At 45.8% G+C, this 17827-nt stretch overlaps 1 protein-coding gene across 1 annotated transcript in view; it reads left to right on the plus strand.

Moving 5' to 3' along the window:
- Positions 1 to 6318: 6318 nt before the first annotated feature.
- The window catches only part of LOC308051448 (E3 ubiquitin-protein ligase RNF38-like), a gene marked incomplete at both ends in the record, with an annotated part of 164476 nt that continues 152967 nt past the window's right edge, over positions 6319 to 17827 (plus strand). The window contains one exon of the mRNA XM_080361884.1: positions 6319 to 6482. Coding sequence (XP_080218010.1) covers positions 6319 to 6482 — 164 coding nt within the window. The remainder of the gene's footprint in view (positions 6483 to 17827) is intronic.

The following is a 17827-nucleotide window of genomic DNA, read 5'->3' on the forward strand; positions in this document are numbered from 1 at the left end:
CGCCATTCAGAGTATCACGTTGGGGTCACCATTTGTTGGAGCGATAAAGGACTCAGCAAAACAAGTCGATTCAATGTGAATCACGCTAAAGCCATTTATTACAGAAACAAGTCTCCTTATATATGTAACTATATTCTAATCACGCGTCCACGCTCCAAGCATGGATTCACTAAATGAGTATCGTGGGATGTCCGTGCGCTGGAGTCTTACTGATGATATGTCCGATGATTCACGCCACGCCAGGACCCCGGTGATTGTGGAACGCCCCTCTTTCTCACAGGAGATTCTGTTCTCAGCTCCTCGAAGCGGCCTTGAGGTTCCTCTGAGCCTGACTAATTCAGCAACAGATCTTTATCTATCAAAACCCCTCCACATCCAGCCTGTCCAGGTCTCTGGATGGCAGCACAGCTTCCAGTGTCACCCACTCCTCCCAGCTTGGTGTCACCAGCAAACTTGCTGACAGTCACTCTGGTCCTTCATCCAAATCTTTATCTATCAAAACCCCTCCACACTCCTGCCTAAGGTAAAGGCAAAGACATTAGCGGGATTGTTTTTACCCAAGGACCTGGCAAGCACTTGGTGGGTAATGCTGAAAGATGGAGAAGGCCAATGTGTACCTTGGGGGGATTTGACTCTGGGTAAGAATACTAAATATTCCACTGCACGATGGTAATTGCTACATAATACTATATGCCATGCTAACAGTGTTCAATAAGTATCTTTCAGGTTAATGCAGTCGAGATGAAACCAGAGCTGGCTTCAACAAGTGGCAGCTGGAAACTTATTAAAGGTTGACATCTTTAACCCACTAACTACGGGCACAAGCTGCACTAGATGCAGCATCTTTCCTGCCCTGGGACTGTTTTGATGAATGAAGCTCAGAGTCATGAACTAACAAACATTTCAAAAGAACAAGGGAAGAGCTACTGAGGCGTGGAAATGACCTTACAGCCCTTGAGGTTATAAGGAAGGTATGTTTTTTACCTATTTATTTACGACACCGGACACACGGGGAATAATTTCACCTAATACGTGTGTAAATTTCCAGTAGCTGTGAGCTTGGTTAAATGCAGTAAAGTGTTACATATTCATGAAAGTTTTAGGAACGCCTATACATATTCATAACCTGTCCCCGAGAAGGCGGTTCTTATTACAGTGAGTTACGGGAGACCATTTCCATAGCCTCCACCTCTGGCTCCTCCTGGTTGCAGCTGCGCAGTGATCGTGAACCCGGGTCCTCTTCTCTGTACATGGTCACCTTTGATTCAGTGTGATGAGTTGGTTGGGACTCAGACTGCTGAGTTGGTTAAAACTGCTGAATCTCCTGTCCTGTGCCCAAGTTTCTGTTCTCTAGTTCACCCAAGGATGCACCAAGGATGCACCCAAGGATTATTGTCTTTGCAAGGCGTCAGCGAACTCCTGTTTCTCATACACTCAGTTACACAAAGCTGAGCAAGGCCGTGTGGGTTAAAGGGTTAGCTCTCTGTTGGCTCTTTAGTGATGTGGGGTAGGGTTAGTTCTTTAAGTGTTAGTTAATTCCCTGTATCACTACAGATGTTATCTACCTGGACTTCTGCTAGGCCTTTGATACAGCACCCCACAACATTCTGGTAGATAAATTAGAGAGGAATGGATTTGATGCAAGGACTGTTAGATGGATGAGAAATTGACTGGATGGCCATGTCCAAAGAGTTATAGTCAGTGACTCCATGTCCAAATGGAAACCAGTAATGGTTCCTCAAGGGTCTGTACTGGGACCAATGCTATCTAATAGCTTCATCAATGACATCAGTGAAAGTGGGACTGAATGCACTCTCAGCAAGTTTGCAGATGACACCAAGATGAATGGTGCAGTTGATTTGCTCGAAGGAAGGGATGCCATCCAAAGGAACCTTGGCAGGTTACCCCCCAGGTAATTGAAGGAGCTATGCTAAAGTTTCTATGGAGAGCGGCATCGACTTCTTCTCGCAAATTAGTGGGGAGATTGGGATGGTTATTCGTTACTGGTCTTAGAGCTCTTGACCATTGCATTGCAGAGTAAAATAAGAGAATAGGGAAAAGATATTGGGATTTTACAGGATGCAAAGGTGATAGATGCCTGACCAGTTGTTGGCCCTCCACTGGACTCTATCTAGCAGGTCAGTGTCTTTCTTGTAATGAGGATCCCAAAAGTGGACACAATATTTCAAATGCAGTCTCATAAGTGCTGAAAAGAGAGAAAGGACCACTTTCCTGGACCTACTGGCTACACTATTTCTAGTACAGCTCAGGATGTCGTTGGTCTTCTTTGCTGCAAGGGCACACTGATGACTCATGTTGGATGACTGAGTTTAAAATCTTTGGTGATTTGAGAAAAAACTGTCAGCAGAACTGCTACCCTAGATTTTGGGAGAGCAGACTTTGGGCTGTTCAAGGAGCTAGTTCGTAAGGTCCCCTGGTGTTAGCAAATGAAACACATAATCACGGATGTAGTTATATATGGTGCTTTTATTTCAGCGCTGGGAAACCAGGGGTTCGCACCCAAAGCTGGTTCCAACAACTGATTCGAACTCCACTACATTTATACAATTTGGTCACATACATATTCATTAGGTTTACAACGTATGTGTTGCGTATTCATTAGATTGCACAACTATTTCACAATATCAATTACGACATCTTGGAACTACTCTAAGCATGCGGAGTGTCCTCTGGTGGTCATATAGGTGGTCTTCAGGATGAAGTAAGTAGTCTTCTTCACTCGTGTCCTTTTCACCTCTTGTCACAGCACGCGCACTATCCATATGCTCATTATAGAATCCTGTGAGATTCTTGGATGCACATCCTACACTTTCAAGATAAGATAAGGACTAACTTTCAGCTCTCTATTCTCAAACTAAGATAAGAACTTGAATACAACCTGCAAAATTTCAAGATAAGGTAAGAATCTTGGATACAGTTTACAAAACCAAATACAGCTTACAAAAAACTAGTTCAACTATAACAGTAGCAGGTGAAGGATATCAGGAGGTCTTGAAACGGACCTTCCTATTATGGTTCCAAAGTTCTCTGCAAAAGACTTTACATACGCATAAATAAAATGTGGCCCTCAATCAGAGGATATAACAGCTGGAACTCCAAACCTTGGTATTATTTCATGTATCAATGTTGTAGTCACCTCCTAAGCTTTTGCTGTCCTGGTAGGGAATGCTTCTGGCCAACCTGAAAAAGTATCAGTTAATACCAACCAATATCGGTACCCCCCTTTTCCTGGGAGTTCTGAACAATCAATTTGCCATTGTGGTCCAGGCCCATTTCCTTTCCCAATTTGATCCATTTCTAGCTTGGGCATATTTTTGGGATTGGTCTGGAGGCAAAGATCACACTGCTGTCACCTGTTTTACAGTGATAGACAAATTTCTGGCTCCTGTTTCCCTAATCAAATGTTTGCATAGTGGTTCTACTCCCCAAAGTCCCTTCTTATGTTCTTCCCTTACTAAAGGCCAAACTAGATGAAAGGGGATGATAAGTTTTCCCTGGGGGGTGTGAACCCACCCTTCCTTATTATATGATTCCTCTAAATCTATGATGAGTTTCGATTCTCTTTAGTATACTCTGGCTTACCTGTTAAAGAGACCTGCCCACCAAGGATGAATGCCAGTCCTGAAGGACTGCAAGTTTCCCCACAAAATAAATATTCTAAAAGTCAACCACTTGATGCTTACAAAAGTAACTGATTCCTGTCCCCGCCACCATGCCCTGCTGTTTCTGACCGCTGAACTCTTCTCCCCAAACAGCAGCAAGCACTTGGTCTGCTCAGGGCTTTCCAACATGATTGATTGCTGCATATTTATTGCAAGCAGACTCCCTGGCTTTGCGCAGATCTCCCAGGAACCAGAGCCACCCTGGTAAGACAAAGGCTCAATTAATTGAAAGTGCATAGATGGCATGGAGCCAGGGCTGGAAAAGTCTACCAAACTCTTTCAAGCCTTCCCTGTTGAGTTTATAGTTGTGTGCACACACATACATATACAGGATTACAGAATGGTTGAGGTTGGAAGAGAGATCTGGAGGTCATTTTGTCCAATCCCTCTGCTCAAGCACGGTCACTTAGAGAGAGCTGCGCATGACTATGTCCTGATGACTTTTGCGTTATCTCCAAGGAGAGAGACTCCACAACCTCTCTGGGCAAACTGCCCCAGTGCTCAGTCACCCTCACAGTAAAGAAGTGTTTACTGATGTTCAGGTGGAACCTCCTGTGTTTCACTTTGTGCCCATTGCCTCTTGTCCTGTCACTGGGCACCACTGAAAAGACCCTGGCTCTGTCTTCTTTGCACTCTCCCTTCTGAATCCCCTGCGCACCCAGTGCTGTTTTGCTTATGCTCTAATGAACACGTATTTAAGGACTACAATTAAGGAATTGGATTAAACGTTGTTTATCCATAGAAAAAGCATAAGTTATTTATTTCAGGGGTGAGTCTGAGGAAAGAAGGGAGCAAGGCCTGGGAGAGGGATGTGCCCTAGCATCTCAAGTGCTGTATCATGCAAGACAACTTTCCAGCATGGCCAGGGGATACCCAAAGTGGTTGGGCTGAGACCTGCTGGAGCAGCTGAATGCTGGCAATGAGACTGGGATGGAAGGAAAAGTAGAGAAAGGAAGGAGAGAACAAAACAAGGGGAGAAAAGTTCATGTGTCTGGTGAGAATGAGGCCCTCCCCTGGCTGTCACGATCTGTCCTGTGCAGGAGCTGGTGTTCCAGAAAGGCACTGGGCCGCTCTGTGGTCCCAAATCCAGGGTTCTTTACCCAGTGTGCATACAAATGAGCCAGATTTAGCACACAGAGACGAGATACTGTTTATTGCAGAGTTGCACAAGTCTGGATGCTGGATTAAAGCCAGCATGCCAGAAAGAAAAGACGTATACAAAATCTTATTACTACATTCACACCCTAAAGAGCGAATTGGTTACACATTTGCATATTGCATTACATAATCATTTTAGCGTATAATGAGCAACGTTCAGCTAAAGGACACTATCCAACAGTCTCAAGATATGTGTTAAAGTACGACTCAACTAATTGTGCAGGTTTCAAAAGGTCTAAAGCTGCAAGGTCAGTAGTGCCTGTAGTTCGTGATTAGGTGTTTTGCAAGTCACTCTTATCTTTGTCAGAATGACTTAAAACTGAAAGGATTTATGTATCTTGAGGTTAGCAATTGCAGACAGGATTCATTCTTTTAGTGCTAATGACAACACTCTGCTGCTTTGGGATCCAAGTGGGCAGAGTTGGTATGGAAGTGGGAAGATACAGGGCTGGCTGCGAGCTGAGAACTCTTCTTTCTCACTGTGTATAATTTATACTGGGATGGTGAGGCTGATGGCAGAGGAGGAAGGCAGCAACTTTTTCCCTGAGAGCAACCCGACCAGCGATAAGGACTTGCCCCTTCCGTACACAGGGAGAGGGGAAGGCGCGCATACACACAAAGGCGGATCTGATACATGAACAGGCACCCGCGGGGTATCACCCCCCTCTTCCGGTCAGGGTCGGGATTGAGAAGTGGACCTTACCGTCTTGTACGAAGGGGGCCGAGGAAGTCCCCGAGACGGAAGGGCGGGGGAGGACGGACTTAACTGATTCCGATACCCTTTTATTTCGCTCCCCTGGCGTAGTGCTGTTATTGTTTCCAGGGCGAAGGCGGGGGAGGGAGAGGTATAATAGCCTTCTGTGCTGCCTTTGTTTTCTCTCTTGCACTAGGCCCTAGCCCTTTGAGTCGTGAGCTAATCGCCTCCCCTGCCGAACTAGCAGGCTCAGCCTCCGCCCAGTGTCCCTGAGCCCGTATCGGGGAACAACGAGCGGTGGCACCTCCCCTTGCTCCACCGATGCTACTTCGCAGGGGAGATCGAGAGGGTTTGTTGCCGTGCCCACCACCCCTCGTGCGCTGTCCAGGCAGTTGAGACCCCATCTGTTGCCAGCAGTTTGGGGGTGGGCGGGGGGAAGTGATGCCGATCGCTTCCAACTCGCAACCTTGCGGTGTGCAGCCCGACTCCCGCCTCTTTCCTTCCGCCTGCCTGCGGAACCACGACCGGGAATCCGCAAAGTCCGGGGAGGACGGCGTTGAAGATCGATCAGATCCCCTTCGCCAGGTGGGAGAAGCGGGTAGGGGAGTCGGGCCCACCAGCAGATTGGTAGCTCCTTCCGCCGTCTCCCTCCCCCATCCTGCGCTGTCGCCCCCCGCCTTCTCCTCCCCCTCCCCCATCGCTGCCGCAGCCGTTGCCTCCCCCCCATCTCCCTTCCTCCTCCTGGAGCCCCCCCGAATCCACTCCAGCTTCCTCAGCTACGCCATGAACGGAGGCGCCGCGCATTTCCAGCAGCCGCCTCCTCCGACCCTCTGCCAGCAGCCGCCGCCAACCTTGCACAGGCCGAGCCTCCCGGACCAAGGAACTCAGAGCCAGGGCAGAGGCAGACACATCGCCGCCCCGGGCACCAGAGCCCCTGTGTCAGGTAAGTGGTGCGTGTGAGGCGAGGAATGCTATTCCCTCCCGCTCCCCCCGCCCAGGACTACCCCTTTGTTCATCTTCTCCCCAAAAGGTGCCAGAAGTTGACACTCTCCGCAACGCTTCAGTAGAGTTATGCCTGCCCCGCAGGGTATGTGTCCCCACGGGAGACACGGCGGGGGTTTGGACGCTAGGCGGTAAAATATGCGGGGATGGGGGAGAGATCAGTGTCGTAGTAGCGCCCTCCATCTCCTTTGGGGCGTCTCTGCCCTCAGAACTTGTGACCTTCTTCAGCGGTCACCTCGCGGCCCAGAGTGCTGAGTCCCCGGGGGTGACGTGAGAGCAGCAGCGCACACGAGGGATACGTCGGGGCTCCCGGAAAAGGGACAGAGCAAAAACTCTACTAGGGTTATATCAAAACAAAGAAACTTATTGGGGCTCTTGTTCAAGTTTTGTACCTCCTGGCGAACAACTGAAACTTTGGAGTGTATTGGAGGTAAAGAGAAACAGAGTCACCAAGACCGGGGATTCGTGGAATCTTCAGGACTGTGTTGAGAAGCCATTCCTTTGAGCATTTTCTTCTTGTATTTGAATCGTTGAGTGGACTGGACTGCTGGAAAAAGTTTCTGAACTCTTGCTCTGTGTGGCTCAAAGGGGTGCATAGGTCTTGCCACAGAGCCCGAGTTGGGTGTTAGGATAGGAGCATTTAAAGTTATTCCACCCTTTGAGACTTTTAATATATTTTTTTTTCTTAGCATCAGATGTGGCATTATAAATTATGCTGTTGGAGAAAAAATGCTGTAATTAAATTTGAGAGGGCACATTTGTTCTTAGTATAATCATTGTTAATATAGTATCTGTGCTGTCTTCCTGTTTCCTAGCCTGTTGGTATAATGTTGTGGTTTTGTGTGTGTTTTTTTTTTGTTTTGTGTTTTTTTACTGTGCCTTTAAATATGTCTGTACTATCATGTAAACTTTTGTTGTAGTTTGAATAATATCAGGTCTGTGTAACTACTCTGTTAAGATGATCTTCAAAAATATTATGTGAGTTTCAGTGATTGTCTATGGTTAGCTTTGATCTCTTTGGTAAAGAAACAGCCTCTTAATACAACTAATCTGTTGATAAATGTAGTAGATAGCATAAGTGTATGGGTGATGTACTAGTACTTAATTTCCTTAATAAGTAACTGGCTGCTTGCCTTCTTAGTGTCCTTTGGCTTTATTGGTACTGGAAAGTGAACTGTCACACTTTTGTAAGCATCAAGTGGTTGACTTTTAGAATATTTATTTTGTGGGGAAACTTGCAGTCCTTCAAGACTGGCATTCAGCTCCAAAATTATATGTGTATATAAATCCAAAGCAGCCCCTAGCTAGTTGACTATTTTTTTTCCTTTACTGTCAGCGTCTTTTCAAACTATTAATAAGACTGATATGGCTTATTAAATTCTTGTATATGTTGGTAACTCCAAAATGCTGGGAAAACATCATCTTATGGAAACCCTATCTTCCTAGTAATCTATATATTAGCCATTTGACACCTGACTTTTTAAGTGTCAGGTCTATTTCCAGTTAAAAATGATTACATGTAGTAGGCAATTCCCTTCTGAGAGGGACGGAGGGCCCAATCTGCAGAGCTGACCCTCATCGTAGGGATGAGTGCAGTCTATCCGGAGCCCGGATCAGGGACATCACCAGGACGCTCCCCAACCTGGTGCACCCAACGGACTCCTACCCACTGCGGATCTTCCAGACAGATGGGGAGGAAGCTGCATCCCGCAGTCTGAAGGGAGCGAAGAAAGATTTCAAGGCCTTGGGACGGATGGTAAAAGACTCTGGGGCTCAAGTGATTTTCTCTTCCCTCCTTCCAGTTTTGGGTGATGACATGGGATGGAATAGGAAAATTCAGTCCATAAACAACTGGCTACAGGACTGGTGCTACAGGCAGGGCTTTGGGTTCTTTGATAACGGCTGGTTTTACAAGACACCAGTCCAAGCAGTGATACGTGGGAAAGGTTTATCTCACAGGGAAAAGGATTCTGGGACAGGAATTAGCAGGGCTCATTTGGAGAGCTTTAAACTAGGCTCGAAGGGGGATGGGGTTGTAGCTGGGCTTGCACCAGTGGGGCAGTGCTCTAGAGTTGATGAAGGCTGGGAGCCCTCCCACCCCCCTAGGGTGAAATCAGTGTGCTCAGCTCGCTCCCTGAAATGCCTGCACACCAATGTGCACAGCATGGGGAATAAGCAGGAGGAGTTAGAAACCTGTGTTAGGGCAGGAGATTATGACCTGGTGACAATTACAGAGACATGGTGGGACAGCACACATGACTGGAATGTGGTCGTGGATGGCTGTGTCCTTGTCAGGAAAGACAGGCCAGCCAGGCGTGGTGGTGGAGTTGCTCTCTATGTGAGAGAGCAACTACAATGTACTGAGTATTGTCCAGGCCTGGAGGAGGAGCGAGTTGAGAGTCTATGGGTGAGAATGAAGGGGCAGGCTGGCAGGGGTGATACTGTTGTGGGTGTCTATGACAGGCCACCAGATCAGGGTGAGGAAGTTGATGAGGCCTTTTACAGACAGCTGAGAGCAGCCTCACAATCACAGGCCCTGGTTGTGGTGGGGGATTTTAACTTCCCTGATGTCTGCTGGAAGGACCATTCAGCCAGCCAGCCAGCCACAGTCCAGGAGGTTCCTCCAGTGCCTTGACGAGAACTTTCTGATGCAAAGGGTGGAGGAGCTGACTAGGAGAGGAGCCCTGCTGGACCTCATCCTCACTAACAAGGAGGGGCTGGTTGAAGCAGTAAAGGTTGAGGGCTGCCTTGGTTGCAGTGACCATGAGATGGTGGAGTTCAGGTTCTCCTGTGGCAGGATCAGAATAGCAAGCAGAATTGCAACCCTGAATTTCAGCAGGGCAAACTTTGGCCTTTTCAGGCAATTGCTGAGGGAAATCCCATGGGCAAGGCTGCTTGAAGGCAAAGGGGCCCAAGAGAGTTGGTTGGTGTTCAGGGACTGCTTCTGCCAGGCACAAGATCAGAGCATCCCGACACGTAGGATGTCAAGGAAGGGAGCCAGGAGACCTGCGTGGTTAAACAGGGAGCTGCTGGGTAAGCTCAAGTGGAAGAGGAGAGTTTACGGATCATGGAAGGAGGGGCTGGCCACTTGGGGAGAATATAAGGCTGTTGTCAGAGGGTGTAGGGAGGCAACTAGGAAAGCTAAGGCCTCCTTAGAATTAAACCTGGCGAGAGGGGTCAAGGACAACAGGAAGAGCTTTTTCCAATACGTGGCAGATAAAACGAACACCAGAGGCAATGTAGGCTCACTGATGAACAAAGTGGGTGCCCTGGTGGCAGAAGATACAGAGAAGGCAGAGTTACTGAACTCCTTCTTTGTCTCTGTCTGCTCTGCTGGAGGCTGTCCTGAGGAGCCCCGTACCGCTGAGGCCCCAGAGGAAGTCGGGACAATGGAGGAGTTTGCCTGGGTTGATGAGGACTGGGTTAGGGAGCAGTTGGGCAATCTGGACATCCATAAATCCATGGGTCCAGATGGGATGCACCCGCGGGTGCTGAGGGAGCTGGCTGAGGTCATTGCTAGACCACTCAGCTTGGTGTCATCTGCAAACTTGCTGAGGGTGCACTCGGTCTCACTATGTCGTTGATGAAGATATTAAAGAGTACTGGTCCCAGTACGGACCTCTGAGGGACACCACTTGTCACCGGTGTCCATCCAGACATTGTGCCATTGACCACTACACTCTGGGTGCATTCATCCAGCCAGTTCCTCTTCTACTGAACAGCCCACCCATCAAATCCATATCTCTCCAATTTAGAGAGAAGGGTGTTGTGGGGAACTGTGTCAAAGGCTTTACAGAAGTCCAGATAGATGACATTTGTAGCCCTTTCTTTGTCCACTGATGTAGTTATTCCATTGAAGAAGGCCAATAGGTTGGTCAGGCAGGCCTTGCCCTTGGTGAATCTGTGCTGGCTGTCTTGAATCACCTCCCTGTCCTCCATGTACCTTATCATAGCTTCTAGGAGGATCTGTTCCATGATCTTCCCAGTGCCAGAGGTGAGGCTGACAGGTCAGTAGTTCCCAGGGTCCTCCTTTCTATACTTTTTAAAAATGGGTGTGATGTTTCCCTTTTTCCAGTCACCAGGGACTTCACTTGCTGAATATTCTGACTAGAATAAACATTCTCAGACTTTCACATACCCTGATTGATTAGTGCAACTGACGAGGTTTAGTTCTAATTATGGTCTCCTTTAAGAAGCGTGACTAGCAGGTTGTGGGAGGTGATTCTCCCCCTCTACTCCTGCCTGGTGCGACCCCACCTGGAATACTACAGCTGGCTCTGGGGCCACCAGTACAAGACAGACATGGACCTATTTGAGTGCGTCCAGAGGAGGACCACCAAGATGATCAGAGGGCTGGAACACCTCTCCTGTGAAGAAAGACTGAGAGAGTTGACATTGTCCAGCCTGGATAAGGCTCTGGGGAGACCTTATTGCAGCCTTTTGATATATAACAGGGTATTATAAGAAAGATGAAGACAGACTTTTTACAAAGGCCTGTAGTGACAGGACACGGGGCAAAAGTTTTAAACTGAAAGGGGGTTGGTTTAGACTGGACATAATGAATAAATTGTTTTACGATGAGGGCGGTGAGACATTGAAACAGGTTGCCCAGAGAAGCTGTGAATGCCCCATCATTGGAAATGTTCAAGGTCAGGTTGGATAGGGCTTTGAGCAACCTGATCTAGTTAAAGATGTCCCTGCCCATGGTGGGGGCTTGGACTAGATAATCTTTAAAGGTCCCTTCTGACCCAAACCGTTCTATGATTCTATGATCATTTGTTGGTCAGGTCTGTGTCCCTGTTCCCTGTGTGTTCTTTTTTATGGGTTCCTCCTTTTTTCTTCTGTTTTTTCATTGAAAAGGTCCTTGATCAGATACCTTTAAAGAAGAGGATGTTCTCACATACCCTTAGATCCATCTGTCCATCAAAGAACTCTAGTCATAAGAGCTCTCCCACCACATTTCAATAATTGCAATGTTGTCCACATGCAGACCTCTAGTTCTTCCTGTTTGCTTCCCAGACTGTGCATTTGTGTACAGGCAGTACTGTGCCTGAGAATATGACTACACCATATTTGTTTCAGTGCTTGACTTTTAAATGCTGCTGCATGTTGAAATAGTATCTACTTGGTGCCCTTCACTCTTAGCACTCACACAATACACAGTATTTTATTAGGTTGTTGCAGAAGTAATTGTGCTTTTGGACAGTGAATTTTAAATCATTATAACTAGGCTCAAACACATCTTTATTAATCAAAATAGAAACCATTACAGCCAACACGTTTTTGCCAACGAGAAATAAGTTTGTTTATTCCTGTAACATAAAAATCCATGCTTTGGGATTTGTTGAACTCTTGGAAAGCATTTTCTGCATCTTTCTGGTTGTGGAAGCATTTTCCCTGCAAAAAGTTGTCGAGATGCTTGAAGAAGTGGTAGTTGGTTGGTGAGAGGTCAGGTGAATGTGGCGGATTACAGGCTATTACACGGGGCTGTGTGGCAGCTGTAGGGCCGGTTCTTAATGCAAGTGCTGTTTGAGGAGAAGAGTTCAGCAGTCAGAAACAGCAGGGCATGGTGGCAGGGACAGGAATCAGTTACTTACAAAAAACAAAAGTACCTGGGGCTCGTGGCAAGGTTTGGGGGAGGACCCTACAGGGGTGGCTCCTGTGAGAAGACACCAGAAGCTGCCCCCATGTAGGACAGAGCCAGTTTCAGCCAGCTCCAAGACAGACACACTGCTGGCCAAAGCTGAGACAGTAAGTGGCAATGGTAGCGCCTCTGTGATAACACATTTTAAAAAGTGTAAAAAAATGCTGCACAACAGCAGCCGAAGGAAAGGAGTGAGAATATGTGAGAGAAACAACTCTTCTGACACCAAGGTCAGTGAAGAAAGAGGAGGGGAGGTGCTCCAGGCACCAGAGCAGAGATTCCCCTGCAGCCCATGGTGAAGACTGGTGATGCAGCTCATCCCCTCGCAGCCTGTGGATGACCATGGTAGAGCAGGTGGATGTAGCCTGAAGGAATCTGCAGCTTGTGGAGGGGAGTCCATGCAGGAGCAGGTTTTCTGGCAGGACCCATAGCACTTGGGGGACCCACACTGGAGCAGTCTGCTCTTGAAACACTGTACCCTATGGAAAGGACCCATGCTGGAGCAGTTAATGAAGAACTGCAGCCCATGGGAAGGACCCATGTTGGAAAAGTTAATGAAGGACTGTATCCCATGAGTGGGACCCCATGCTGGAGCAGGGGAAGAGTGTGAGAAAGAAGGAATGGCAGAGATGAAGCGTTATGAACTGTTCACAACCCCCATTCCCTGTCCCCCTGCACCGCTTGGTGGGAGGAGGTAGAAGAGTTGGGAGTGAAGCTGAGTCTAGAGAAGAAGGGAGGGATGGGGGAAGGTGGTTTTAGTTTTGTTTTACTTCTCACTATCCTACTCTGTTACAATTAATTGGCAAGAAATTAAATTAATTTCCCCGAGTCTGTTTTGCCCATGACAGTGGTTGGTAAGTAATCTCCCTGTCCTTATCTTGACCCATGAGCTCTTCATTCCATTTTTTCCCCCTGTCCTGTTGATGGAGGAGGAGTGATAGAGTGGCTTGGTGCGTACCTGGTGGCCAGCCAAGATCAGCCCACCGCATCACTTTTTGTCAGGCATGTGTTTTTTCACCTCCTGCTTTTTCAGCCTCATTCTCATACACCACTTGTGTGTGCAGGTTTCTTTCCCCAGTGCTCAATCCCCTCTTCACTTCCCTTCTACCCCTTTTCCTCAGATCTCCCTGTATTTCACAGGCAGCAAACACTGAAGTCTGTATCTTCAGCTTCCCCATCGCATGGCACGTATGGAAAAGTTACTATCATATCGATGGCATGGGGTTGGGAAGTAGACATTATGGTGGCCATGGGCAAGGTGCATGTGTGTATTCCTCAGCCTGACACCATTAGAAACTTCTCCCTGGGCTTTATTTCCCCTCCTGAGAGTGTGAAGCAGGGATGCTATGGGCATAATTGGTTAGTAATTTGTGTCCATATTGCCTGACAGACAAATTACTTCCCTTCAAAGAAAGGGGCAAGCTCTAATCCTCTGGGACCTTCACAGCCTCCCAAGGTTACATGCAACCAATGATGGTCCCTTGCATGAAGATTAATTATCATTTAAAAATTCCAGGTATTTGATTAGTGTAGTGATGCCCAGCTCTACTGCAATTTGTAATTAGCAACAAGAAATGGACAGGGTGACAGACTTTTCAGTTATTCCAATTTACTTCAAAAATACTTCAGTTAGTATTTGAAGGGGTAAAATTTTCTAGACCGGTAGTTTGCAGTTTCTCGGTGCAAGCAATTACACTGACCTTACTGTTTTATAGAGAGTTTGATGTATAAGTAAACTTAAATTTCACACAATGGCTACAGCATATTACTTTGGTAACATATCTGGTAAGCACTTTTAATTTCAACCATTTTACATTAACAGATACTAAGAGTGCAGCTAGGACATTTTCTCACAAGAATTAAATATGTGTGTGTATTAAAATAAATGCTTACATTTGTTAAATTGAGTTTTAGTTTTCAGGAAGAGTAGATAATGTGAAAATTGACATGTACATAACCAAAGAAAAAGTGTCTACTCTGCAAAAATTACTACCTAAAAGGTGACATGTGGTGTCACTTGTTGAAAAAGAATTATGTGAGCTTTAATGTTTAGATGGAAAATTCATTTACTTCTAAGTATCACAGCAGTGCTGTGTCCTCCACACAGCCTCAAACACAATTTAATTGATAGGAAAGGTTTCTTCTGATTATTCTTTTATTAGGTTGGTGCAAAAGTAATTGCGGTTTTGGATGGTGAATTTAAAATCATTATAACTAGGCTCAAACACATCTTTATTAATCAAAATAAGAATCATTACAATCAACACACTTTTGTCAACAAGAAATAAGTTTGTTTATTTCTGTAGCATAAAAATCCATGCTTCGGGATTCAATGAACTCTTGGAAAACATTTTCTGCATCCTGCTGGTTGGGAAAGCATTTTCCCTGCAAAAAGTTGTCGAGATGCTTGAAGAAGTGTCAGTCGGTTGGCGAGAAGTCAGGTGAATATGGTGGATGAGGCAAACTTTCGTAGCCCAATGCGTTCAACTTCCAAAGTACGACGTGCAGTTGGGAGTTGTCGTGGAGAAGAATTGGGCCTTTTCTGTTGACCAATGCTGCCTGTGGGTGTTGCAGTTTTCGGTGCATCTCGTCTATTTGCTGAGCATACTTCTCAGACATAATGGTTTCACCAGGATTCCAAAAGCTCTAGTGGATCAGACCAGCAGCAGAGCACCAAACAGTCACCATGACCTTTTTTTGGTGCGAGTTTGGCTTTGAGAAGTGCTTTGCAGGTTCTTCTCAGTCCGTCCACTGAGCTGGTTGTCACCGGTTGTCGTATACAATCCACTTTTCGCCGCACGTCACAATCCGACGGAGAAATGGTTCCTTGTCGTTGCGTAGAATAAGACACTTCAAAACGACAATGTTTTTGATTTTGGGTCAGCTCCTGAGGTGCTCACTTATGGAGCTTTTTCACCTTTCCAAGTTGCATCAAATGCCGAACAACCGTAGAATGGTGGACATTGAGTTCTTCGGCAACTTCTTGTGTAGTTGTAAGAGGGTCAGCTTCGACGATAGCTCTCAATTGTTCCTTGTCAACTTCTGATGGCTGGCCACTACTCTCCTCATCTTCAAGGCTCTCGTCTCCTTTGCAAAACTTCTTGAACCGCCACTGCACTGTGCGTTCGTTAGCAGTTCCTGGGCCAAATGCGTTGTTGATGTTGCGAGTTGTCTCTGCTGCTTTATGACCCATTTTGAACTCGAATAAGAAAATCGCTTGAATTTGCTTTTTGTCTAACATCATTTCCATAGTCTAAAATAAATATTAAATAAACAGCAAGTAAGAAGTCAGTAGCAAAAAACCATAAAGCAAGAAAAGCGCATTAAAATGATGTATAACATAACCACATTTGTTTAAGAATGTATTCCAACATCAAATGCAAATTTCAACAATGCAAAAACTGCAATTCCTTTTGCTCCAACCTAATAGATCATCTAAACAAATGGACATTCATTTCATCAGGCTGATATACATTCAGACTCTGACTCCTGTTGGTATTAGAGGAATGGATATAACAGAATATGCCTGTGTGCACATGTGTGCAAGGGGTGTAATACAGTCTTAAACTCTGGATGTCTGGCACAAAAAATGAAGCAGTGTTGTACATATGCAATCATGGGTTGTGGACATACATTTGTCAGTGTGTATGAATATTTAATCTGTTACAACCTTCAGGTGTATAGGACACAGAAAATACTCAGCTGTATCCATCAACAACCCAGAGAGTGTACAACAGGTTAGATGTTCCATGCAGCTGAGTTAAGGGACACACTCCAGAGCTTTACCTCACTGAGTAACCACTCCCACTGTGAATTATTTCTGTATCAAGATGCTTCTTAGCTGGAATGAAGGAGGAAGAACTGGACTCCAGAAAGAGACTCTGGCTGCAGTGCTTCAAGTATAATTTATACTATAATTTCGTCTTGCAGCCCCACCAGATCTTACTCAGAATGGTAGGTTTCTGGGTGGATTAGGTCACACTCATGATATATTTCTTCTTTGGCTCAGATAGAATTGCTGTCAGCATGTTGACTAAGATATTGGTCTGTTGTTCCACTGAACATTCTCCAAGTCACTTGACTGGGCACTGATGAATGAGATGCACTGGTGGACTTAGGTTCATTAGTTGCTAACTAGAATATAATGTTAATTTCTGATTGATTTATCAGCAATTTTATGAGCAACATATTTTGGGAGTGGCTTCTGGGGAAAGATTAAATGCTCCCCCCCTGCAATTCAGTGTTGAATTGCCTCAGTGATACTGGGGCAAGATCCAAAACTAATTCAGATATTCAGTGTTGGAGGGAGGGGAGGGAAATCTTTGGATATTTTATGTAGGTGGATTGACTATCTCATGGTCCAAGGCCGTCACTGTGGTGGACAGTGTCTCCCACAGGCCAAGTATACAAAAGCCCTCTTACAGGTTTCCAAACATCTCTCTGCTTTCTCCCCTCAGCACCTATGTTCTGCTCTCCAAAAGGGTTTATGCCATGGAGGAGTGTGGAGCCTGTGCTAATGTGAGCTCCTTGACAAAGATATTCATAAGGTCATATTCCTCCCCTGTGTGACCCCAGTGAGCCAATGGAATTTGTCAAGGAATTAATTTTGCTTCTGATCAAACCTCAGTTCTGTTCCTATCTAAACATCTGAGGAAAATTTCTTCCCAATGAGAGATTTCAAGAGCTTGATCTGTACAACTTTAGAAAAAGAAGGTTGAGAAGTGACTTCATAAGTATACAAAGACTTTCACTGCACTGGGCAAAATACTGGGTACTAGGGAGCTCTTTACTTTGGTAGAAAAAAAGCTGAAAAAGATCCAAAAACTGTCAAAAACAAATGACAAACAAAAATGAGGCACCACATTTTTAACAGAGCTTGTTCACTTTTGGAACAAGCTTTCAAAGGATATGGTGGGATTTTTGGATGTCCTCCATGTCAGATCAGATGACTTTCTCTGAAATAACTGTTAGACAAAAGCTAGTCTAATGGTCTATTACTGAGACGATACCTGAAAGTCAAACAGGAGGTGAGACTTGTGGTCCAGAGGGGCTTGTGAAGCTGCGAAATGGCTTAGGTCCACAGTGAGGCAAGGGCAAGTGTCCTGGCCTACAGAGCTGACACCACTTGAGTAATTAGGGTGATGTCAGAGACCCACAGTTTGACCTTCAGTATGTTGCTATGTAGCTGTTAGGGATGTAAATGTTGTTAGATAAAGCACAATTAGATGGGTGTTATGAAAAAAAAAAAGTGTAGTTGGCAGAAATAGCTAAACTTATACAAGAATATTCTCCTGGGAGCTCATTATATCAATCAACAATCAACAGCTCAAAGTGGTCCACCAACTAGTAAAGATAAAACAAAATGAAAGGGTGTTCCCGCCTCTTAAAACTCATCCACCTCAGCCCAAAGGGGAGTGGAACAACTCTACCTTTAAGGACACCTGGCCCTGGAGAACCTCCAGGGATGCCTGAGACCAAGCTTGCATGGCTGGAACTGTCATGCTCAGCACTCTGACTACTGACAACCGCTGTTCCAGTCAGCAAGGAATGGAGAAGTAGATAACCAGTTTTCTGTAACTTTGTAGTGTGCTTTGCTTTATTAATCACTCTTTCACAGAGGTGATATCCAAACTCCTTTACACAGAT

Source organism: Nesoenas mayeri (assembly GCF_963082525.1).
Source record: "Nesoenas mayeri genome assembly, chromosome: W".
Taxonomy (NCBI): domain Eukaryota; kingdom Metazoa; phylum Chordata; class Aves; order Columbiformes; family Columbidae; genus Nesoenas; species Nesoenas mayeri.